General features: G+C 41.1%; 1 protein-coding gene across 1 annotated transcript in view; it reads left to right on the top strand.

The window, feature by feature from the left end:
• Window positions 1-26,258, top strand: part of grik5 (glutamate receptor, ionotropic, kainate 5) — a 106,674-nt gene that overhangs the window by 73,483 nt on the left and 6,933 nt on the right. The window contains exons 10-23 of the mRNA XM_084358621.1: window positions 2,851-3,029; window positions 3,796-3,849; window positions 4,554-4,712; window positions 5,091-5,243; window positions 7,565-7,669; window positions 10,671-10,778; window positions 12,866-13,069; window positions 14,084-14,197; window positions 14,787-14,896; window positions 15,122-15,295; window positions 17,596-17,761; window positions 18,917-19,142; window positions 22,632-22,760; window positions 25,388-25,509. Coding sequence (XP_084214747.1) covers window positions 2,851-3,029; window positions 3,796-3,849; window positions 4,554-4,712; window positions 5,091-5,243; window positions 7,565-7,669; window positions 10,671-10,778; window positions 12,866-13,069; window positions 14,084-14,197; window positions 14,787-14,896; window positions 15,122-15,295; window positions 17,596-17,761; window positions 18,917-19,142; window positions 22,632-22,760; window positions 25,388-25,509 — 2,003 coding nt within the window. The remainder of the gene's footprint in view (window positions 1-2,850; window positions 3,030-3,795; window positions 3,850-4,553; window positions 4,713-5,090; window positions 5,244-7,564; window positions 7,670-10,670; window positions 10,779-12,865; window positions 13,070-14,083; window positions 14,198-14,786; window positions 14,897-15,121; window positions 15,296-17,595; window positions 17,762-18,916; window positions 19,143-22,631; window positions 22,761-25,387; window positions 25,510-26,258) is intronic.

Here is a 26,258-nt window from a genome sequence, read left to right as displayed (position 1 = left end):
GATTCAGTCAGGCTGGCAGCCTGGCACCATTTCTATCTGCTTTCACATCTCCAATAGAGGCTAAATGAATGCATAAACTCACATTTGTCACTTGCACTGCTTGGAGGAAATTGCAAAAAGAGATACGTTTGTCTTCGCGACAGCAGTGCCAACAATAAGACCACTTGGGAACGCTTGAACAAAAAGGAAAAAATAGAGAGAATTTAGTGTACTTTTATTAAGATCAGGGTTTAGAGCATTAACTAATCAGTATAGAAAGTAGAAGCAAGTAGAAGTATGTAAGTCCATTATTACCTTCCACAATTGATGTTCCTAATCATAAAGTTGAGAAAGTGATCGTCTTTAGGAATGCTTGAAGCCACAGTCCTTCTCCAGCTGCATCCTTCCAATTTGTTGCTATTTGGTATTTGGCATTTGGTTCTTAAGATTTGTTTTGTGTGATCGGATCAGGTTCCTTCAACAGTGTAATTTAAAAGGCACATTGCTGGATCACGATGAATAGTATAGGTAACGACCTTTCATCCAAGATCAGAGTTGGATACACCCATCCTGTGCAATCAAACAGAGGTGAAATATTCTCTAGGAACAAAAGTATATTTGATCATTTTGCTCTTTCAGATGTGTGAAGTGTTTTCTGGACATGATCCCATTCTTCAGTGTCTTTGAAGTTTATACCAGTCCAAATTTTTCCTGATGTTTTGTTCATCAATTCGTATAATTTCTATGCAATTTTGTCCTTCTTCTAGTGTAGACTCCGTTTCTGTCAACCTTGGTATGATTACAGCGTCCCCTTGTCAAAAGCATATAAAAAGTCTTTTCACTTTTCTGTCGTGTGGATTTTTCAAGTGGTCTAAAGGTCTAATGCACCTTTTGATACCCAGTCATCATTTTAAAGTAGCCTGCCATTCATCATGACTCTATAGGCACACTGGTAGAGTTATTAACCTTATAATCTGGTTTTATTTTGTTTTTAATAACGGAGAAATGTTCTTACATAAAGGTGTATACCACAGCCCTTGAAATGAGACTCCTTTTAACATGTCTAAAGCCTCCTCTTCTATGCTCTATGGGTCTTGAGTAAAAGCCATGATCCCATTTCAAAGTTCAAGTTAAATGCAATGTAATAAATACATTTGAAAGGCCAAGGCCCCCCTTTTCATATTTAAGTCCGTAGAGAGTTGTGGATTCTGTCTGAATCCATGAATCTCCAATTTTGTTATTTGGGTTTAAGCTTGTCATTATTTTTTGAACACATACTACTTTCCTCAAATTACATACATCGCTCAGAACTCAAACGATTATTGATGGATGAGACAACAGACACAAAGTGAATTACAAAGCGTGGAAGAGTGTCTACCTGGGGCCTCACAACCATCTAAATTTATTATTCTATTAATAGAGAATGTTTGGAAATTTGTCATGCTGTTTGGCTGATGGTAGCCATGAATTTTGGAGGGCACTTAAACTCAGTCTGGGAATATCAGGACTTTGTATCCACCTTTTTCCTAACCCCTGTGATACCTTACATGAATTATGAGCTTGACTTCCCATATGTCCTGTCACTTAACCATAATCAGTGCTTTTTTATGGTAATAGGATGCTAATGCTCTTTCTTAGAGCCATTGGTATGGCATATCATTCATTCATGAAGATCTAGGTTAGCGACCAGTCGTGTGAGTACTACTAACACTTGTTATTACTTAACCCACTTAGCTACTATAACATGTCAAGTACTGCCAGTGCGTCAGTTATTATGCAGTTTTACTACTTACAGCAGTTCGAACGACCACTGGACATGTCACCCATAATTGCTCCCCCGGTAACCTCATTAGTGATCTCCCCAGGACACTCGTGGATAAAGCCTCAGACTCACTAACACTTAGTTATGTCGAGTTATATTTTGTCATGTTACTGTAGCTACATACATGTCTAAAGTACAGCAAGTATCTTGCTGCATTTGCAAAGTGGATTTAAATGTTATGGTAAAAATGGACATACGAGCATGATTTTATGACATTACAACTAGTTTAGTCCAATATGCAACCTATACAAATGTGATGTGAAAACTTGAAAGACTTGCAGAGTTTCACACTGAAAGGATGTTCTCACAGTCATTTTTTTCTCTGTGCTCTCATTTTAAGAGGTGGACCTATGAGCATGATTTGTGACATCTCAAATAGTTCTATAGCCAATCCTGGTACAATGTTCAGCATGCACAAGTGTGAAGTGGCAACTTGAAGCCTCCAGTGCACATACACTGAGAATGCACTTTATAGTGAAGTAGGAGACATCTTGAGAGCAACACTTAAACTTGTGAAATGAGAAAATAGTTGCATATTCATATATTCTGGAATTTGTAACGAGGGAGAAGGAATGCCATTTTAAGGATTTTAATTTGGTCAAAAAAAAATGTTTTAAGATCTGTACGAGCAACGATAAAGGTGGATGATACGCAGTTTCATGTGCATGATGTGTTATATAAAATCTAGCGGGAGGCAACTAAACAGCTCACTGAAACAACACCCTTTGTAGATGTGATGAAAAGTTCATGTTCATGCCGAGATATTCTGCTCACTAACAACTTACTGAATAAAAAATCTCCTTGGTGGAGGTCATAATAGATAGAAATAAGTCCTACAGAGAGAGACACCGTATTAAATGATGTCACATTTCAGTGGGGATTTACTCAAACCATCGATCATGTTTGCAAAATGACACAAATGCATAGCCATCCGAGGATAACTCATGATTTTCACAGGTCCTGCAAAGCTTACATTCTGGAAAATATGAGTTGTGTCTACTGATACAGACATTGATATGCTGCTCGGCTCTGCTTTGGCTCTGCCTCAGGCCTGCTGAGATTGGAGGAACTGGTCCGCCGCTTTCTCATCTCTCGGGAGACACTGTCAATCAGGATGCTGGATGACAACCTGGACCCTACACCGCTGCTGAAGGAGATCCGTGACGACAAAGTGGCCACCATCATCATCGACGCCAATGCTTCTGTCTCCTATCTCATCCTCAAGAAGGTCAGATCTCGAAACATCAATACATCCCTCTGAGCCTCCCACACGTGCAGGATGTGAAGTTACTTCTGTATACAGTACACACAGCAGCACTCTGGGATTTGAGCTTTTCTCTTTAACGTTCCCATTTGGGAAAGATTCAGGTTACAGTCGTGAAGGGCGTGCAGAGCTCACCATCTGTAGAATAATAAAACAACTCTCTCAGAGTCCCACAGGGTGCACTTTTGTTGTCTTAACAGAATTAACATGTATTTTTTTTACCTTCTCTGCCCTCCAGAGCTGCATAGGGAACAATATTTATTCGTGTCTGCCAGCAACAATCACTTACACTCTTAAGAAAGTCTTTGACAAAAGAACATTTTGCTGGGATGCGGTGCAGATGTTACCCAGGCTTGTTCTGATTCATGGTACGGCCTGTAATGCCGATAGCCAGCGCAGTGAGTCACAGTTTGAATGCGTATGGGATGTTTTCGCTGGGCATATTGGAGCGGCTGTCCGCCCTCAGCGAAATGTCCTAGTGTTAGTCTGATGATGTAAAACTGTGATTAACGTATGCTCCCTCTCCCTCCTCCTTTCCTCCCCCATATTCTCTCCTACTTTGTCCCCCAACTGTCTCCTTTACTCTCTGCCTCTCAATAACCCTCCTCCTTTGCCCTTTCTCTCCCTCCCTCCATCAATCTTTCCACATCTTCCCTTATTCCACATTCTGTATCCCACCTGCCTCTTCTTTATTTTCCACTCTCACTCTCTCTTTCTCTTTGTCCTACAGGCGTCAGAGCTGGGGATGACATCAGCATTTTACAAGTACATCCTCACCACCATGGTAAGAGCTCACCAATGCTACCCCATCCTCTCCTCGGCCTTTTGTGGCTCCACGTTCACACGTTCCTCTCTCCCACTTTGTCCCTTTATTAGCGGGCAAAGGTGCTAAAGCGGACAGAGTGTGAGATAACGGGAGAAAAGAGGGGTGACAGAGGGAGAGAAAAGAGAGGGGAGATGAAGGATGAGGAGAGGGAAAGAGAGAGAGAGAAAAGATCTGAGAAATGAACATACTGTACAAAGATGTGGAAGTGCAGAGGAGGATGGCAAAAAACATGGAAGAAAAAGGGGTCTGAGGTGGATGACAGACAAGATGTGCCCTTTTTTCTCCCTACCACCCTCTCTACACTTCTGGTGTTTTCATCTGCCTCTTTGATATCCTCCCCTCCCCTTCTACCATTTGAATTAATGTGTCACTTTATGCTTTGCGCCTGATTTTTGTTTTTTTTATCCCCTCTTCGTCCTCTGAAGACGGTGTGCTCTTGTGCTTTAGATGTCTTGTGTGTGTATTTCTGTGAGAAGCTACTGGAGTCATTTCCATCAACCTCTCTTTCCCCTCTATCACTGTTTTACCCTTTTCCTCGCTGTCAATATCTTCATTACTCCCTCCTCCCCCGTTTTTTCGTCATCACACTCTCTTTTGCACAGTGTTATTAAAGATCTGATACAATATTGTCACTCATCTGAATATCTTCTCATCCTTTCTAGGACTTCCCCCTACTGAGACTCGATGATATCGTGGATGAGCAGTCCAACATTGTGGGTTTCTCCATGTTTAACACCACCCATCCCTTCTATTTGGAGTTCATCAGGAGTCTCAACCTCTCCTGGAGGGAGGGCTGTGACCTAACGTATCCCGGCCCTGCGGTCAGTCTCGTGGACACTTGAGTATTCATGCATACACACGTTCAGGAGTCATTTTCGAAGCCTTGTTTGTATGCCACGTAACATTAAGCTACTTTATTCCACACTCTGATTCATGGAGCAGTTAAAGAGATTCAGCTAGTCTTTTGCTTGTATTTAATGGGTATTGATGTATCCATCTGTGTTTCCTCCCCACTGGGTTACTCATACCTCACATCTCTTCTCTCTCTCCTGTTATTTTCCCTGCCTCCATCCCTCTCTCCTCGTTGCATCTTCTCCCTTGGCTCCATGTCTTTCCTCGCTTTGTATCCATCCCTCCCCCCCGCCCGGTGCCTGTCTCCCCCTCTACGTCTCTCTTGTTTCCTCTCCCCCCTTCCACAGCTCTCGTCAGCGCTGATGTTTGATGCGGTGCATGTGGTGGTGGGGGCGGTGAGGGAATTGAACCGCAGTCAGGAAATCGGAGTGAAGCCACTCAGCTGCACCTCACCTCAGATCTGGCAACACGGGACCAGTCTTATGAACTACCTGCGCATGGTAAACGCTTACAACTCAACATGTATTGTCAAATCACTAATGCATGCACATTATGTACTCCTGAAGGCTCAGTTTAATTAAATGTTTACTTTTTTAAATGTGCATATTTGATATTCACATCCATTGTAGCATCTCCATGTGTTATCGTCATAGTCAAGATGTTTCTTTTCTACATTAGCAAAATACATTGAGCTGCAGCGACTGATGATCTGTTTTTTTTATGAATTCATAAATCGTTTATTCAGTAAAATGTTAGAATGCTGTTACAAAATAATGAATATACCCTTTACAATTTCCCAAAGCCTACAAGGTGACATCTTCAAATTAACTTTTAAAACAAAAAAGCCAAACATTTTCTTGCTTCAGTAAAATGTGAGATTTGCTGCTTTTCTTCATTTTATGTGATAGTAAACTGAATCGTTGTGTTTTGGACTGTTGGTCTGATAAAAAGAAGCGTTTAAAAATGCCCCTGTGCACCCATTGTTGATAAATGGTAAAATTATATGTTACTGAATAACCTTCAGTCATAGTTATTTTACTTTCAACAAACAATGAAATGCTTATAAGCCATTAATTAAGCAATTGCTAGATTTGAAGAAAAATGGCTAAATGAGTTTTTGTTAAAACCAAAATTACTGCGATATATTAAAATCAAACCTAATTACGGCACTGAACCGTATCCTTCCTCTGGCCCTCGAAATTGGCAGATTTAAAAATACCCAGGAGGACAAAAGAATGTGTGAATGATGCAAATAAGGAGAAGTTGAGAATTTATCACATTTTCTTCTGTATTGTCTTTATTATGAAGAATTCATGTGCTGAATGAAATGTCTGTTCAACATCTAGAAATCTTTCGGCGCACAGATGACGACAGAATGGATTGGTTGTTTAATTTTCATGCTCATAAGTTAGCTATCAAATGAAACTAGCATGCTAAACAGCTAGTCCTGGGTCTGAAAACCCCTTTCTCTTGACAGTCCAAACTCTGGTGAGATCCTGCCCTATGTTTGTTCGGAGTATAATCCAACAGGTGTCTAATCCTTACATATTGCACCTTTGACTATACATTTTCACTATTTATCAATGAAAGTTATTTTAAAGTGTTACCACTGAATCGTTACTGAGTAATTACTGAATAACTGTGATTTAATGGCTATATAGGAGATAATGATGAGTTACTAGAGAACAGACTGGGAGACGGCATATTAATAAATCATTAGGTACAGGAATGATTAGTTCGTAAATACTGTATCTTTACTCTGAACCAGCAGCTGAAAGACACAAACTTGTGACGACTCATTAATGACTAATTTCTAAATCATTAGTTACTGTTTTTGTGCCTCCTCAAATGAAGTGATACATAACACTGAGTCCTTAACTTTACCTTTTTTCTGACAGTGTACTTGTCATAATAACGAAGTAATGAGACTACATAGGAGATTGTGACATGTTTCTGTATTTCCTGACATCTCATGGATAAAACGGAAAAACTGTCAGATTTATCGTTAATGAAGATAATTGTAGCCCTCCTTGAAACATTTTCAATTTCTAATGAATTGAATCAGAGAAAAGAAAGTACAACTAGCAAATGTTTGGCACTTTTGCTTTAAAAAATGACTCAAATGATTGTCACTAATCAGAATTATTGATTGATGACTGCTGTACAGCTACACTCTGAATCACCATCATCTCATATTGCATGTAACATCTGTCTCCTGTTACTCTTTGTCATCTCCCATCTCTGGTCGCCTGTGTCTGTCTCTCTCATCGACGACCTGTTGTCAAGGCAGCCCAGGCCCCATCCCTCATTGCCTCCGCCCCACCGGCCCGACATCTGCCTTTGTTAGTCAACATCATGGTGTGCTCCATCTTCAGCACTGTGCCATTCATCATAGATCTCGCTAACTGTGCCAGCACCTGGGTTTTGGAGAGCTGAGCTGTGAGGTGCAGTTCTGAGTCTTATTAGGATGCTGTTGACTCCTTTTGCTGCTCCATCTGAGCCTCTCTCGCTCAGTCACTTTCTCCTAGTTGATCCAAAACTGATCATCCATGTCTGGTCCAGCCTCAAACACTTCCTCTGTCTCCCTAGCCTTTTTCTTTTTTTCTGTCTTTCACCCTCTCTTTCCCCCTAATCACTGTAGATAGTACCTGTTTGCAAAACCATGATGGATAGTGAGAAGAAGATTGTTTATTTTTATGTAAAAGATTGCCTGTTTTTATTTCTCATTCATTGTTTCTACCTACTCCACTCTCATTTTCTTATCTTTCCTTCTCTGCTTTTCCCCTCCTCCCTCACCTCACGCTCTCCGTCTGCCTGCCAGGTGGAGTACGACGGTCTGACAGGGCGTGTGGAGTTCAACAGCAAAGGTCAGAGGACCAACTACACCCTGCGGATCCTGGAGAAACACCGAGGAGGCCACAAAGAGGTCAGGAGTCACCTGTTATCATGCAGCAGCCAGGTTACATCGCCCATAGGCTTACGGTTAGTTACAGGTCGGCCGTCTGAGGTCACAGTGCCAGGGGAGGCGTTTAACACCGAGGTCAGCATCATCACGGACTCTCCTGATAGTATCCAAAATATCTGTCCTCTGTGAAGCTTGTTTGATGCGTTTCACCTGACGGCACTGTAGTGTAACCTGCCATTAGACTTGGGTCATGCAGTAGCTGCAAATTTGTATTCGCATTTACTTTATCTGAAGGCTATTGGAATACATTAGCTGCTTGTATAGTCCATCAATTTCATTTCATTAAATTGAACGGTTGCTGAATTTTATAGCACGTCTGCAGAGTCGAGTTCAGAGTAAGTATTGTTCTTACAGTCGTACAGTAGGAATATGTTTAGATGTTTGGACTGTTGCAGATGTTTTGTTTTTTCTCAGCCAAAGCTGGAAGTTGACCTGATATTCTCTGATATCAAAACAAACAAAAATGGTATTTTATTAACGCTTGATTTATTTTCTTCCCACGGCTTCAAACAGTGACATCAATTTGTTGGAATCAGTGTTTGTAATTTGCCTCGAGCTCAGTTCAGAGTGTACAGTATGTTCAGAAGCATCTTCATCTCTGCTAATCCTATATACAATACTGCATACAATATTTATAAGGAGTCTTAATGGAGTTTATTTTTGTCTTTGTCTTGTCTCGTATAGAACCGGACCGTCTTGGAGATAGATTTTTTTAAAGTAGTCATGATTCCTAGAACCTCTTGAACTCTCTTGAAACCACAATTCAAAAACACTGAAATGTTATTATGTTGAAAAGTTTGGTTCAAGTATACCTGCTCCTTTGTCTACTCACTGCCATGTCGATGGAAAATGGGCTGAAATTTCGTAGTCCACAGAACATTTCTCGAGCTTCTCAGCAAAACAGCACTGCAGCATTCTCGAAAACAACTTAAGTAGCTGGGGAAAAAATAAAATAACATGGCTCCATGCAGTTAGTCTGGTGTAATCCAAGTTTCTGGAAGCCCTGAGATCCCAAATTGATTTCAAATGACCTTATTTACACCCTTTTCTTCACTGTAGCTGCTAAGCTAAAAGTGTACGCGTTCACCTTATCTGAGGTGGGTGCACAAGCTCAACTGAGCATTAAGGGTGTAAATAATGTCTATGAAATCAATTTTGGTACTCGGGGCTACCAGACACTTGGATAAGTCTTCACCGACTTCAGTTAATTGTCATTTTTGGATCAAATCCTTTAAGCAGCACCCTGTAGTTTTTTTTGGTATTGTTATGATACATATAACATCGGGGATCTTAGCAGTAGGCCTGAATTGAACAATCAGTTGGGTTTAAGTTTCATTTAGCTGTGAAAGTTTTGAAATTGTGTTGTGACAATATGGTCATATCATGCAGCTGTTTATATGAATGATTACGATCAAGCCTAGATTAAAAACTACCAAGCGTTTAAAGTGAGGATGTCTAAGTTTTGCGTATTCCCCACTCTGCCCACAAGTGGCAATTACAGGATTATAAGTGAAGAGGAATAGTGAAACGTTTGCAAACTTACTCAATATTGTTAGTGATAAAGCTACTGGTCATACTGTACCAGACAAATTAAAGCTGTAGCAGCAAAACCCTTCCCTGACCCTGAGTCTATTGAATTTTAAGCAAGAGCATGTTTCATTGCTCACTTTTTTCATTTGTAAGAGGAATCGTGTGTCACCTCTTCTTTGAAAAGTTACACAGTCTCGTTTAAAAGTTTTTGTTCTACACATTCCTCCTCATTCATTTTCCCTGTTACTCTGGGCATTTTATCTTTCTGATGTACTGGTTACAAGCCAAAATGAATTTGTTCGGGTTAGTTGGACAATGTGGGAAACCAAAAAAAAAAATGTTGTCAGCCCCAGCCTGCGAGGTGTTCAAGACCATTTCGGTGCATTATTCTGTCAATACAGACTCGGTGAACATTAAAGAAAAAGGTGAGGGACAATTTTCAGTGTGTTTTCACCTGCATTTCAAAGTCAGGACTAAATGAAGCATAAGCACACACATCACTGCGGATCCAGACTGAGGGAATTACGTTGCGGTTCATTGACCGGTGGAAACACTTTCTCTCCACCTTCCCTTAATACATCTTGCTGTTCTCTACTATAGGCCAACTGCCTTCTGTGCTAACACTAAATGCCACCTGATAACCGTACTTAAACCTGGATGTTAACTCTGCGGGAGAGTTGCGATAATTAACACTTTAACTCTGTACACCTCTCTGCACAGCTGCACACACACTGACGGCAGGCAGTGGTGGCAGGGAGGAAAAAGAACACTCTTAAATGTCAGGGCGGGATAAAGAGTGTCAGAGAAAAACTGTGACTCTGTCTGAGGAGTCATTACCTCTCCTCTGACCTATTGAAAGATGTACAGTAATATCTTCCAAAGAAATGCCTCTGCGAGCCGCGGTTCCGCCCCTGCACATTGGTTAGGTCATAATCACACACTTACGTACCTAAGCGACTTTACTGTCGCCATAAAATGGAAATATGTGAGCTGTTGCTTTATGCAATTTGAGGTGTTAGTGAAGGAAAATAGACGTGGCAATGAAACTCTGGATCATGAATGCTTTCACTTACTTTGCCATCCTGTCCCAGCTCACTGCTCTGCTTGTAAACAGAATTTGTTTTTTTTTGTTTTTTTACAATGCACGGTACTGCAGGTATGTGTATAGCTCCCATGGGGGGAATTAGAGCAATGTGCATATGCAGTATGTAACACTATGGTTACCAGAGCAAAGCATCGAAATATTCAGCATGCAAAAGCACTCTATAAAACAGACTAATAGTGCTAATGCACTCACTGAAATACTTCTTTGCTATAGATGGTGTGTAGGCTGCCACAACAGCAAAACAGTTGCAGTGAAGTTAGAGCTTAACAGTACATTATTCATCCAACAATAGCCATTGATTTTTTCTCGCTTTCTCTTTTCTGTTAGATCGGGATCTGGTACTCTAACAACACCCTGGCAATGAACTCCACCAGCCTGGATATTAATGTCTCAGAGACGCTGGCAAACAAGACCCTAATTGTCACCACCATCCTGGTAAGGTTACCTTCTCAACCGCCACGCTGGTGAGGTCAGGATTGTTTTCCTGTGGCGGCACAGGCCCTGCCGCAGCTCATGCTGTGCTGTGATCTGTTTCTGATAATTTTCCTGTCACTGTAGCTGTCATAGCAACTGACAGAGCGCTGAGAGAGATGTGTGAGTAAATTCAAACTGCCAAAATCCTGATCAAAACACTAGAGGTTGTCTCCTTCTGGTTTCCATATGAGTAATGTCATATGAGAAAAATCACTAAATCCTTTATATGACGCTACTCCATCATCTTAACGTTGGGCTAGATGTGCAAAAACACAGTATGTGTGTCTGCGTCTACCTCTTTTCTTCCACTGTGGTCACTGAATCTGTCTGCCTTCTTGGCTCTTTCACCTACTTCTGCAGCCATTTTATCTATTTTAAAGGAGTACTCCAGCAGTCTAGAGCTAGACATCCATAATGTTGGAGGACTCGCATGAGACAGATTTTTAAAAAGAAAGGTCTAAATTGATTCTGCAGAAGCCAAGATATCCTGACTTTCAGTCCATAGTATTGGTCAAGCTCCAAAAAAGCTGAATCCTTCAATTCCCATGATGAAACTGTAAATATATAATCTTTTTGTTAGACTCTCCCTGCCAAGTCAAGTCCCAGTTTTTTTTAACTCAAGCCTTCCAGCTGTACTGAAACTGCTCTGACAAGCTGGACAGTACTCCAAATGACAAATAAACTGGTTTTGATATGTAAAATTGAGAGGAATTACTTTTTAAGTACATTATATTTAATTTAAGTAAAAAGTTACATTTGAGAAAAAAGGGAATCTTACTTCCACTCAAATACCAATGACATGCTAATAGCAACTTACGCTGGTACATTAGCTATCTTAAGTGGAGTGGTTCGATATTTGGGAAATAAGCTTATTCGCACTCTTGCCAAAAGCTAAACATAAAGCTTGGCTTAGCACAAAGACTGGACTGTACGCATTAAACAAACAAGCTGTAACTTAGTAATAAAGGAGCTTTGGAGAGGGAGATGTTAACATCCTGCACTCAAAAAAATTATTTGCCTAAAACAGTAACTTTAAAGCTTCTGTAAGCGACATTTTTAATCAATATTTATTAAAGATAATAAAGATAAGTGTTGATTTGCGCTACATTCCAACAGTAATCACTGTTTCTCTCAGTGATTACTTTCTCCTCCTGCTCATGCACTAAAAGAGAGAAGACATTTTCCCACTTTATCAAAACAGGACAGATAACTCCATAACGAGTCCTGCCTGCTTCTGAATTCACCGAGATCAGGATCCTTCTGTTTGCTGCTCGTAATTGGTAATAATCTGATGTCTGGTAATTGCTGCTGCACGTTCATGTAATGACGTAGACAGGAGAGAACGTATGGCAAACAGACAGGAAGTTAGCTTATAGCAGCTTTAATGTGTTTTAATTACATATACATTTTCAATTTCAAAGTGTCACATTTGATGCAAAGTTTTGAGTGATTATGTTGCGTCAGTGTGTATAAATACCTAGATGTGTGTTTTTCTTTCTTACAGAATAACCCATTTGAAATGCATTTCTTTTATGTATAATACTTGAATAATAAACCCTTTATATGTAATAATTGAATAAACTCGTAAGGTTTATGTATACGTCTGGATTTTTTAAATAGAAATCAGACATAGCTATTTAAAATGCATTAAATTTGACACTTTCCATTTAACTTTTAATAATAAGATTAGATGGAGATCTTACATGTAATTCAATTCAAAGTCATTTTTTCAGGCAAATCATATTATGAGTGTAAAGACCCAGGCTAGCTGTTTCACCCTGTTTCCAGTCTCTGTGCAAGTTATTCTGATTGTAGGAGAGTACCAATATGAGAATCTTGTTTCATCACTCTCTTGCAGAAAACAAAAAAACCCCACAATTCCCAAAATGTCGGACTATTCCTTCAATCTATTATTGATATAACAGTTATTTTTTACAATAGAAATCCCTGTTTTGAAACATTGAGCCTTACATTTCGATCTGTAATCCCTCCTAAAAACAAGATATTCTTACTTTTGGATTGAAACCTCTCGTGTCCCCCATGTTCAGGAGAACCCATATGTCATGCGCAAAGAAAACTACCAGGACTTCCAGGGCAACGACCAGTATGAAGGCTTCTGTGTCGACATGCTGAGGGAGCTGGCAGACATCTTGAAATTCTCCTTCAAGATCAAGCTGGTGGATGATGGGTTGTACGGGGCTCCAGAGCCCAACGGCTCTTGGACTGGCATGGTTGGAGAGCTAATCAACAGGGTGAGCACTCTCCCTCTCCCTCCCTTCCTCTGTCTCTGTCTTTCTCTCCCTTTCTCTTTCTCTCTCTCTCTCTGTCTCTCACACACACCAGAAGCACAGAAACATGCTCAAATGTTCCAACCAGTGTCTCTACAAACAGAAACTTGTAGTGAGAACACACACACACACTCACGCTGTAGCCCCAAACCACAACTCTGCTGTAACTTCCCATGTCTCAAATTGCCCTCAAAGGGGAGTAAGACTCTTATCTAGGACAAAAGCTGACTTGATAATTCCCCAAAAGAGAGTGGTAGCATTGCCTAAAATTGTCTGCACCATCTTTCCTCGCAGAAACCCTCCTCCTCCCCAGCCCTCCCCGCCTCCTTCTCTCCCTGTCCAGGCCTAGTGCGCCTCTGACAGACACTCTGGTTGAAGCAGGCTAATGAGAGCCCCTCTTTGCTTAATTACCATACGGTATACTTCAATTACCAGACTGTGGTCCCTGTGTGGGGCCTGCCACACTGGTGCTCCCCCAGCTCTACACGCTTCCTCTCCCTCCCTGCCCACCCCACTGCCTGATCACTCAGCTCTAATTAGCAGTCCATGTTCATCAATTAGTGTTTAATGGAAGAGATGGAGGGGAGGCAAAGCGACCAGAGACCTGTGAGGTTTTATACAGGTGGAAAGACCAGCCACCCAGTGCTTACTTGCAATTAGCCTAATTTGGATGGTGGATGATGTGTGAGTGTGTGTGCCAGAGGGAAAGGGACAGAGTGCACGTCTGTATGTTTTTCCAAATGTGTTTTCAAGTGCGTTGTCAAACTTTTCTGTTTTTTTATTTTTCTATCAGGGAAGTCAACATTTTACACAAACAGAGCTCTCATGTACCCAGCGCGGTATCAAGTGTCTTTCTATTTTTGCACAGTTACCTGACCGCTTTGTCGTTTCTCTCTCTGACTCTCTCTTCCTCTGCCTCTACCCTTCTCTCGCCCACACAACTATCTATCTACCTATCTATCTTTGTCAATCCTACAGAAAGCGGACCTGGCCGTGGCAGGCTTCACCATCACGTCAGAGAGAGAGAAAGTTATCGACTTCTCTAAGCCGTTCATGACCCTGGGGATCAGCATCTTGTACAGAGTTCAACTGGTGAGGGTGTTATCTGGGGCTGTAGGGCGCCCGTTGGGTGATGCTCACGACAGATCAAGTGTTGGATTTCATTCCTTTTGTTTGCACTGCTCGTAAAGCTGGCAGGGTCGCACAGATGACGACGTCCTACACTTGTAAGAGGAGTCTTAACGAATCAGACTGAATATTACATAAGAGTTGATCTCATCCGAGGATTGTGTTTGTGTAGTACGCTACGCGCTGCATCCACTGTGTCCACAGTGAAATTTATAGATGTAATTTAAATTTCTCAATAAGTCAGTGCTCTGTAACTGGGTAACAGTGGCAGCTTTACATTGCTAATGAGGTTTTGGTCTAAGCCAAGTATGCTTCAGCAGTAGGCATTGTGAAACGGAGCGTTTATGGATTGTAGCATTAGCGTATCAAAGCACTGCAGACTTACTATGAGAGTACAGTGAAGGACACTGCCCTCCTGTGGTGCAAAGGGGACATTCCTCGACTGCTGAGACATGACACCTTGTTTTTTAACACACTGTACCTTCCCGTCTGTCTCTCTGTCGCCCCATCCCTCTACTTCTCTTTCTCTTCTTCTTCTTCCTCTCTGTACCAGGGTCGAAAGCCGGGTTACTTCTCCTTCCTCGATCCCTTCTCTCCAGCTGTCTGGCTCTTCATGCTGCTCGCCTACCTGGCTGTCAGCTGTGTGCTCTTCCTGGCTGCAAGGTCCATACGTTACATCACACACATCTGCGCTCTATCGCCATTTATCTTGTCGAGCACAAGTCGGCTGTCACATAACGGAATTTTTTACCATACACAACCTGCCGCAGACACTTTGACAGGGATCGAGTGACTGATTGGCGGCGACTTGAATGATATGACAGAAGTATAATACTGTGCTGCAGTTCAACCTCAAGGTCATTCATGTACCTGTGTTTCCCCCCCCAGGCTGAGCCCTTATGAGTGGTACAACCCTCACCCGTGTCTGCGAGAACGCAGGGACATGTTGGAGAACCAGTACACCCTTGGAAACAGCCTGTGGTTCCCTGTCGGAGGCTTCATGCAGCAGGGATCGGAGATAATGCCCAGAGCCCTGTCCACCAGATGTGTCAGTGGGGTGTGGTAAGTTACAGAATGAATGAGTTTGTGTGGGTGTGTCGGACCGTTTAAAGTCCTCATCCAATCAAAAAGGTGTTTTGTATTCTATTTATATAAGCAACCATAATACCTTCAGAAAAAAAATTAAAATAAAATAACAGAAAAGTAGGATAGATATTTCTCTTGGTTGCTTTAACTCCAACAGAAAATTGGATTATTTGTAGATTCAAAATTTTTCAGTATGAATAAATGTTCACTAGTTTATTAAAAAAAACACATCAGACACAAATCATCATTCAAAGCAGAGTATGTTTCTATGTCTTTCTTTTTAACAAAATTAACATCTTGCAATAATAATAAAGAGAATGACACTCGGTAGAGTGCATACCTCCGTCAAGGCCCGACAGTCGCCTTTATTTCAATCAAGCCTAATCCAATATGAAATGTGATAGCCCTGTATCACCCCCATCCACTGTCTGTATGGCGTTACGTTCTAGCCAATGCTCATGGTTCCATTGGTTGCGCATGGCACATCTCAGCAGCGTCCCAGAAACAGCTCTCCGCTCTGAATATTTGCCGAGTCTGTTTTTGATGGAAGTGGACCACAGCTGCGTCTATCTGCACAGAGCAGATCGAGCCAGACAGGAAGTCAGACAGCAGAATGACGCTGTGCATCCCATCAATTTTCGAAATAAAACACACATTTTAACTATGTAGCCTACTCAACCACACTGACAAAATAAACACAATCTGAACAAGTCAACAGACAGGCATGAGGCTCAGCTTCTGAAATGCTTCCAGTGGGGTATAAAGCCATGTGGAGGATGGAACAAAACTCAACCATAATTTAAGCTCACCAGATCTAGGATCTGCATCAAACTGTACTTTCTCATAGATACCAGCAGACCAAATACGGCTGATTTTTTTCATCAAGATCCACGCATTATTTCCTGAGAATTTTACGAAATTTAAAAAAAAAACAATCTTGCAATGTTAAAGAAATCGAGAAACAAATCCTGGATCCGTCCCTTCAGCAACGAAAAGTTTATGGTTCAGTCTGTTCTGGGCTGAGACCCAACCTTCATCTCAGTGTTGTGGAACTCTGTTCAGAAGTTTTTGTGTAATCCTGCTGACACACCAACCAATAAACAAACAAACAAACAAAAAAACAAACAGAATGTCCTTGGCGGAGGCAACGATGATATAAAACTGTATTGGTATGGCACAAAATCAGAGGATCACAAAGTTTTAAATAAAAAGTGAAATAAATGAATTCTGAATTTTTAGAAACGATTTAGATAAAATATTACATTATTGTTTATTGTTATAAACAAAGGAGAGGAGACGCACTTAGACACATTAAAATGATACAAGGGTTAGTAGACAAAATAATGTTATAAAAACAATTAAGTTCCAGTTATTCAAATGAGTCTTGAGACAATATATAGAGTAAGAGCCATGATAACAGATAATAGATAAACTTTTCAAAGCTTTAGAGGCCATATTTGCAAAAGCCCCCCTTTGCACATGTGTTTTAAAATACAGGCTAACTCATTTCTTTATCAAGAACCTGCTTTTTTTCCTTGAGGTTGCTTTTTTTTTGGCGCATCTGCAATGTGAGATAATGACTCTTGAGTTTTAAATTTTAAGTATATAGGCGACATACATTTCAGGCCCTGAGCTCCAACATTTCAAGCAAACAACAGAAAAATGCTAAGTTCACAGAAATACTAGAGTATCCTGATGATATTCCTGTGGCTATGAACGAGACGTGTGCTTAGAAAAAAATAATAATCGCTATGAGAGCTAAGGAGATAAAGGGTAGTGGAAGACAGGAGGGCAAATTGAGCGAGATATGGCATAGGGGATATTATTAAGTGGAGTGGGTACATGATGTTCCCTCTTGAAGCTTTTAGACATGAAAGAAAGGTCGTGAGAGAGTCGCGTCTTTGAGGTTGTGGGTGAAGAATATAATCTGTTAGTCCAGGAAACCTGAGCCCAATTTTTGCCCAACTGAGCTATCTCTCCCTTTTAACATTTCTGGGTGTCTTAAGCCATCGTGGACAGTGTTGCAAGTCAATGAGCAGGGCTGATTTAGAGTAATACTGGGTATATTTGTCAGGTATTTCCTTGGCTGGATTAGCCCGAAACATTGATTTGGAATTAGTTGTTTAATCTTTGAAAAGTCTTCCAATTGATTTTCCAGACTTTATCATGATATGTATCAATTTTGTGATGTATAAATAACACGTAACCTGAATAAAAGATTTCATCGATGTCTGCCATTCTTACTTACACCTTTCACTCGCGTCTCCATCGCACAGGTGGGCGTTTACCCTGATCATCATCTCCTCCTACACGGCCAACCTGGCAGCCTTCCTGACCGTCCAGAGGATGGAGGCTCCCATCGAGTCTCCGGACGACTTGGCCGACCAGACCAACATTGAGTATGGCACCATCCACGGAGGGAGCACCATGACGTTCTTCATGGTAAGGCCGGCTGCGGCAGCTAAACGGCTCCGCTTGGCTTTTCGGTTGTTTGTTTTCATGTGAACTTGTAAAATTGTGTTGTTTTTGATGGCACATGGATTTATCTGACAATTTCCTGAATTGCCTTTCTAGCAACAAAAGTTTTTTTGTGTTTGTGTATGAATGTGTGATTTATTGCAGTGTTTTTGTCTTTATTGCCATGCCTGGAGTGAGCAGTTGTCCTCATATTTGCCACTATATCTCTGAGTTCCTCTGTTGTTTTCTTTATAGCTGTTTGTGTTAAGTGGCTGACTGCCTGTGTTTGCTTATGAGAGCGCTTCCGGCATCTGTGTCGGCATCTGTGTTTGTCATCGAGAGAGTGTGTGTGTGTGTGTGTGTGTGTGTAGGTGTGTTTGCATGTGGGAGTGTGCGTAGGTGAGTGTATAAAAAGCCATGTATTTGTTTACTTGCATGGGAAATGGCTACATGCCAGATTGAGTGTGTGCGTGCGTGTGTGTTTTGCATTCTGGTGGTGTTTGTCCATATTGAGAATATAAGAAAGAGTGGTTTATGTTTGCCTACGTAAGCCAGCTTCAATGCTACAGTACATTACTCCACTCAATGCCTAATCCACACACACAGACACACTAACACACATACAATACACACCCACGTTATTACACACAGATGCCGCGCTCTCTACTCTTTCCCTTTCTTCTCACACACAATACACAGAGATACCTCATGTAATTGTACACTTTAAACACTTAATCCTGTTTTGGAGCTTGCCATATTTTGCTAAGTGCTGAACCACCTCCTCTGTGCTGATTTACCTCCATCTGTATGAAAGATGATGCATCAGCTATGCCATGAGTGAATTATCTGTTGCTTCATGTCGCCTTTCTTCCCTCCACTCTGTTCTCTCTCGTTTCCCTGTATTCGCCATTGATGTTTCACTCTGCTTGTCATTATTCACACTTGATTCTCCATTGTACGTGTACTTTCCTCCAATGTTTATCGAGGATGCATCTCTCTTCCTCTTCTTCCATCCTTTCCTCTTTCATTTTTATTGAGCTGCATTCGATTTCTGCTGAAAAGACAGATGATAGGACACGTTCGGAGCCAAACGTCCGTAGTCAGTGTTTGATTCCCATCGTTGTTCCCATTTCTCTGCAGAACTCGCGTTACCAGACCTACCAGCGGATGTGGAACTACATGAACTCCAAGCAGCCCAGTGTGTTTGTGAAGAGCACAGAGGAGGGCATCGCCCGTGTGGTCAACTCCAAGTACGCCTTCCTGATGGAGAGCACCATGAACGAGTACCACCGCGGCCTCAACTGTAATCTCACACAGATCGGAGGCCTGCTGGACACCAAGGGCTACGGCATCGGCATGCCACTGGGTAAGAAGACTAATATATCAGTTTCAAACAAAACACATGCTGCACAAAGTGCTTTCTAGCAACTGATGAATCAAAAACGTCAAATAACTTTATTAATGTCAAATATAGACATTGTAGTAAAACCTGTAAACTTGACTTATCTCAGTAGGTGCGTTTCAATCCACTTGTTTTTTGTGCATAAAAAGGACCCAGACCCCTAGGCAGGCAGGTATACAAACAAATAGAAAGCTTTAGTGATCTGTAGATGTAGTCCAAAAAAATCAGAAGCAAGCAACAAAACTGACAAAAACAGGCTGGGGCAAATCCAAAAAACCAAAGACAAATACAAAACTAAATATAGTACAAACCAGAGTGAAGCTCAGGGAACACAGGCAGGATTGCAGAAAAGACGAGGAGCAAACACAGCGACACCAGGAACAAAATATGTAAGGGGAAAACACAGATTTAAACACACAGGGACTAATCCACAAATGAATCACAGGTAACAGGTAAACAGGCAGGAAGTGTAAAGCAAAATTTGACACATAAGGAGAGAACTTCCAAAATAAGACTGGAAATATTGAAATAACGACCCAAAACCATGACACAGTGTCTACAAAGACATACAAAAAAAATTACGATTAAAGATTAATCTCCACATCGCTCCGATGTTCGACTGGCACTCGTTTTAATGTCATCATCTTGTTGCATCCTCTTCTGCCATGGTACGGTGGTTTTCTGACAGGAGACTTGGCTCTACCTACTGCACTGAACGAACTCCTACTATAACGGTATAACGGTAATTGATGGAAACAGACATTCATTCACATTTCTTCTGCCAATTTTCTCAAAATGTGGTTAAAATCAATGAAGCATGGAAACCTGGCAAGTGTTATAATGTTATCTCATCATTAGGTAAACAAATGTTACACTCCTTACAATTCATAATCATACAGTAATTTGAGATTATCACTGTGTAAAGATACTATCTGGAAATCTGTTACTTTCATTTTTATTACCTTTACTATATGGAGAAATACAGAATATTATCATATTTGATAAATTACTTTAATATTTATTACACTATGAGTTGTTACTATGATTTATGCACAAACAGACAAATAGATACAGTGTAAAATATGTTAATGAAACTGTCACAAGTCTTATAAATAGCTTTTTGAGAACATCAACATCGATTTAGTCAGTCTCATTTCCAGGCAGAATATTCCAAAACCTACAAGCCCTTACAGCGAGCACCCATCATCTTTTGCCTTTTCACTTCGACCAACAGAAGATCTTGAGCTACCATTGGCCTCGTCGGGGGTTCAAAGGTCATGGAAGATCACAAATGTTGCTGTCATTTCTGGGATTAGCTCTATAATTTAGCAATAAGGCCTGAAATCAAGCCACAGGGGATACCACATGCAGCTAAAGAAGCAGAAGGAGTATAATCACCAACAGGACACAAAATCTTCAACATGAAAAGTTAAGATGAGAGCAATTCCAGCGTGCAGGGATGTAAACATATCATCTGTGGCTGTTGTGATCAGTGTCACACTGAGTTAAAAAGAAATATGTAATCAAAACTGTGTGAAGACTGATCCTGAAGGACTTTCTCTAAACACCTCATCAAAGAAAATACCCTCCGTTGACTGAAAGAGAGACAGAAGCACCTGCATGAGATCAATTATGCTAAACAGACACATGTAGCAGTGCTGATTGGTGAGAGATTACATCTGAAAAAAGTCGTGTACGTGGTTGATTTATTTTTTTTTTATCTAAGGGGATTAGTGAGTATTTCAACTGGAAGTAATGAACATGCAGTTAATTGCTTTTCCACACGCGTCCAGCTCTTCTGAAGCTTTTTTTTTTTTTAGCACATAGACGTGGTGTCAGTGCATCTCAGTGATCTGTTCTAACGAAGAGGAGGAGGGCATGACTAGAGTGAAGAAGGAGAAGGAAAGAAAGGGAGATATGATCGACTTAAGGAGCAGAGTTACGGCACATCAGCATGGAGAGCAGACCACAAGGAGATATATTTATATATTTAAAAATGCTGAAAATACAAATAAAGGGCTTGTTCAGTGTTTTCTCGTTTACTTCTATTCACAGTTAAATTTTAAGGGATTGTTTGACACTTTTGGGAAATACACTTGATCTCCTTCTTGAAGTTTCTTGAAGTTAGATGACTGACTGTACTCTGAAGTTGGCACCCTAAATATGAAGCTACAGCCAGAACACAGTTAGCTTAGCTCCGCATAAATTCTGGAATTATAGGGAAACAGCCAGTCTGGCTTTGTCCAAAGGCTAATAAAACTCAGTTTTATGAGGAGTTATGTGCTGGACTGTTTCTTTTTAGGGAACAGTGGCTTTCTGAAGTCAGCAGGTCTTCAGGAGGTAACTGCCCAGCACAAAGCAACCATTCGATTGTAATGTATTGTTTTAACATTTTGGTTTTATCCATAGATAAACACACAAGATACAACGGTTAATTAGTGGGCTTTAAAGGACTCATTTTATTTATTATTGGGATAGAACCAGTCCAGCTTTTCCAGCTAAGCTAATCACCTCCCGGCTATACAGTAGCTGCGTATTTAATTGTGGTATTCTCCTTTAACTCTCAGCAAGAAAGCAAGTAAGTATCTTTCCCAAAATGTTGAACTTATCCTTTAATTGTGTGTGAAAAAGCACACTGGACTACAAACACAAAAGTTATATTCAAATATCCAACAACCACAGCTCCACAACTCACTCAAAGGGCAGTAATTAGTGGGAAATAACACTTTTGTTTATTACCTTCGCCAACGAGGTTATGTTTTCACTCCCGTCCGTTTGGTGCTTGGCATGTTAGCAGGATTACATAAAAACTACTGTACGTCTTTCCACAAAACTTGGATGGAGGGTGGGTCTCAGCCAAGAAGGGGGAGGGGTAGCTGGGGGGAGGGGTACTTTGTCTTCATTAAAAAAAAAACAACAAAAAAAACCATTTACTAGTAATGTGTCTTTCTAGAAACACTACCCGCCTTTGCTACGCATTCAACAAATCCCATAAGGTCTATTTTCTTGCAGAGAGTAGTTCCAATGATTACTGTTCACAATGACGTCTGCTGATTATCCTCATGGCTCTTCATTACTCGGCTAAATGAGAAAATATATATGCAATTTCTGGGGGACTGACCCTTTAAACCTTCTTTCCTACTGTATCTAGTTCATAACATGCTTTGTATGCTGTCTGACCAGCGGCTATACCACTGGCTCTTTCTGGCTGTAATCTCGCTCTTTATCTCTCACTAATCCTCTCTTTATTCTCACAGTTAGATCACTCGTAGCCATCTCGAGGCTGCAACAGAAATTCTCTTCCCTCTGATTCCGTCTCCTTTACTCTCCACACGTTCCTCATCTTTTTCTCCACTTCTTCCGAAAAAACCTCTCTCTCGTCTGGGCTCCTTTGCGGCATCTTCTCTGTCCCCCCACCAATTGCTCTTATCCTTCTTTCCTGTCATTTGCCAGGGTCTCCGTTCAGAGATGAGATCACGCTGGCCATCCTCCAGCTGCAGGAGAATAACAGGCTTGAGATACTGAAGAGGAGGTGGTGGGAGGGAGGCCAATGTCCCAAAGAGGAGGACCACCGTGCCAAGGGTCAGTCGACCGCAGCTGTCTGTCTCCTCTCCCTCCTTCTCTCTAATGTCCCCAGTAATAGTCTCCTCACTCTCTGCTACAGTCCAGCTAATGGCTAATGCCTAACCTAATGTCCTTGTGAAGGGTGCTTAGCGCAATCTACTTTCCCAAATGTCTTCTGTTTGTCTCAGGTGGTGTGTAATGGCAGTTTTATTAGAGTGAGTGTGTCTGTCCAGGTGTGTGTGTGTGTGTGTGTGTGTGTGTGTGTATGTTAAATGTGTCTGTGCCTGTGTAAATGACAAAGACAATGAAAACGCCTCACCATTTATTCCAGCGCTGTCAAATGAAAATCTCTTTGAGTTTTGCTAACTCTGGAAACAATTTCATGCCTTCCTTTTCAGCATCATTGAGCTTCATCTGTGCAGTGTATCTCAAATGTTTGAGGGCCCCATAACTCTGGTATTCAGTGAGCCACTTCATCATGGGTCATTTACATTTTTTAATTCAATTGAGAGAGCGCGCTCCTGTGATTTAGTATTCCACTTGGATAAAGTTGAAATGCTTGCAAGAGACAGATTTTTGGAAAAGAAAGGTCGAAACTGGAGCCGCAGAGGCTGAGAAATACAGACTTTTAGTCCCTTTTATGAAAAAAAAATCTGCTACAGACGCTGTCTATTAAGATAATTTGTGTCTCGGAGATCACAAAACTGAGGTCAAGAATGTTACCAATCTCATGTCTGTACAACAATATAAGGCTACAACCAACAGCTGGTTAGCTTAGTTTAGGATTAAGAACTGAAACGGGAAAACAGTCAGAATCTCTCCAGTGGACACCAATACTTAACATGTTATATGTGACATACTGCTCTGTGTGGCGGGTTTGAGATTTCATATAAGGGTTATTGCATTATAGTTAATTATTATAAGAGATGGGCTTACATACAGTTGTCTGAGTACAACAACACTGTCATAAATACAAATTCCAGGTCTGTAACAATTTGTCAGATGTAATGTAGGTGCTAACTACAAACAAAACTCATCACATCAAAACAAGGTTATGTGTTGAAAACTTGTATCTTGAAGTAAACATGTATGTAACGCTGTGATCCTACCCTCTCACTGAAGTTACATGTGCAGAAACAAGTGACAGAGACACCACACACCCTATTACAAGACACTGTACCATCAAAATGATTCTGAATTTTAAGGTGAAAAAAGTGACATAATGTTGCTTTTAAATTAGTTGCTACAGTTGCAAGAAGCCATTTATGCATGCAGGCATGTCTCTCCTGTGGTCGGTTGCACCAACAGTCACGTCTGGTCTTAACCGGAGTCTGTAAATCTCACACCTGGTCAGGAGCGCAGGCATAAAGTCAAACCGCGTGTTGCTCTCATCTGTGCAGCTGTTCTGCTGTCTACAAGGTAATTTATCTAGTCACAGAGAAGCATACAGTACAACCTGGTACTGTAACACACCGGGACAGACAAACACAATATTAGGAAATGAATAACTCAATGTACTGCCGAATTTACAAGAGGGGACAAATAATTAAGAATTTGTCGTAGACAGAGTTTCACAAAGTTTATTAAGTTTCCTCTGACTCGAAAACGTTTTAAAGGAGTCTCTTATTACCTTCAACAGTCATTGTTTTCTCGTGCTGGCTTTATTAATATTCTTATTTCATTGTCTGTGTAATTGCCTTTTCTTTCTTTTTGAAAAACACTTCCTCCTCCTCCATAATGATGCCGCAATTTAGAAATGATTAGCTACAAATTAGCAAGACAGTGGAAGGTTGTTAACAATGTGTCTTCACGTTTCCAGCAGTTGTTAAACAACACACGGAGCTCTACTTTTGTCTTGTTCACTGACAATCTATCATATATTATACACTGTACATGAACCGTCAAACTGAAAACTTACTGCCTACTTTCTTCTCTGCTCCGCTTGTCACTTTCTGCCACTCGCTCCACCACACACTCACTCCACACACACATTACGCACTGCCCTATTAATTAAGGAAGGTACACCACTCGTATAATAAACCCTAACCCCAACCCCCAAGAGCCACATGGATGTGCATCACTAAAACCGGCGTAGTCAAGACTAGGCTTAAGTTTGGTTGGTGCAACCGACATAAAGTCAGATTAAAAGACTTAACATAGACCGATGTATCAGTTAGACCAGGCTTAGTAAAGAAACCCAGTCATGATAATTGATTAACATTATAAGTAATAACAGGAAATAACAACCTTTTGTTTTCTATCTTGTTATTCCGAGATAACAAAGCGTGTATTACAAAGATAACAATAATTCATTTGTGAAAAATAATATCGAGTACGGCTGTTCTCTGCTTCCGTACCTTCAGCTAGGCTACCTGTTTTCAGTCTCTATGCTAAGCTAAGATAAACAGCTGCTGGGGATAGCAGCTTATCATACAGATAACAGGTAACAATCTCCTCATCAACCCTTGGCAAGACAGCAAACAAACACATTTCCCAAAATGTTAAACTATTTCTCCAACAGAGCTCCTGCAGAGCCGCAGAAGACTTTACACAATGTTTTCACAGGCTGTGAAGTACTCTCCATGGCTAGTAAATTAAAAAAAACAGACGTGTACTAATGTTTGTTTCCTGTGGCCCACTTCCAGGTCTGGGCATGGAGAACATTGGGGGCATCTTCGTGGTGCTGATCTGTGGCCTCATTATTGCCGTGTTTGTGGCCATTATGGAGTTTGTGTGGTCGACACGGCGCTCGGCAGAGACCGATGAGGTATGCCCCCATACCTGCCCTCGCCGACCCCACAGACACACCCCAGTAGGTTCCCATGGCATCCCGCCAACCCTTTTGATTATGTTGTTTTGTGTGTGTGTGTTTGTGTGTGAGTGGGTAGATTCTTTTCAGCTTTTGCCTCCATTTTTGTCTGTTTGTTTGTGTGTGCTATAACATTTGAGATCCTGTGTGTTATGTGCATGTGAGACGAGAGGAATGTACGAGTATGCGGCACTGAAATGCTGTATTGTCCGAAATGTTTATGACAAATGGAGAATTTGGTTTCACTTTGCATGTCCTGCCTGTTTTTTAAGTCAGTGTGCCCTTTTAGTGTTTGGTGTTTAACAGTATGGCACTAAGTGTTTGTGAGCTAAACTTACGGATAAGCAATATTGAGAGATGCCAATATTTGCTTGCATAAAGAAGTAGTGTGATCTTTTTCCCTGGCATTAAATGTCATGATGTATCTTCTTTTACATGCCTCACATGTACGCTGGTATTCTTCGTTTCCATTCTTGGATTACTTCTCACCCATCTCACTGTGTGCCTCCCTCTATCTCTCTGTCAAACACACACCTCCTCTCATCAGTGTCTGTTCTCCGACAACGAGTACTGTTTCTGTTTATGTGAGCACATGACTTTTTGTTATGATTTCACCCACAATGTTGTTTCTGTAGTGGACATGTTGATGCATTTTGTTCGCCGTGTGTGCAAATTACAGTCGTCATGCTGCTGGAATGATTTCAGAT

This window comes from Pagrus pagrus (genome assembly GCF_965226575.1).
Source record: "Pagrus pagrus genome assembly, chromosome: 7".
NCBI lineage: Eukaryota > Metazoa > Chordata > Actinopteri > Spariformes > Sparidae > Pagrus > Pagrus pagrus.
The sequence above is the reverse complement of the archived record's forward strand: the minus strand, read 5'-3'. Positions and strand labels throughout refer to the sequence as shown.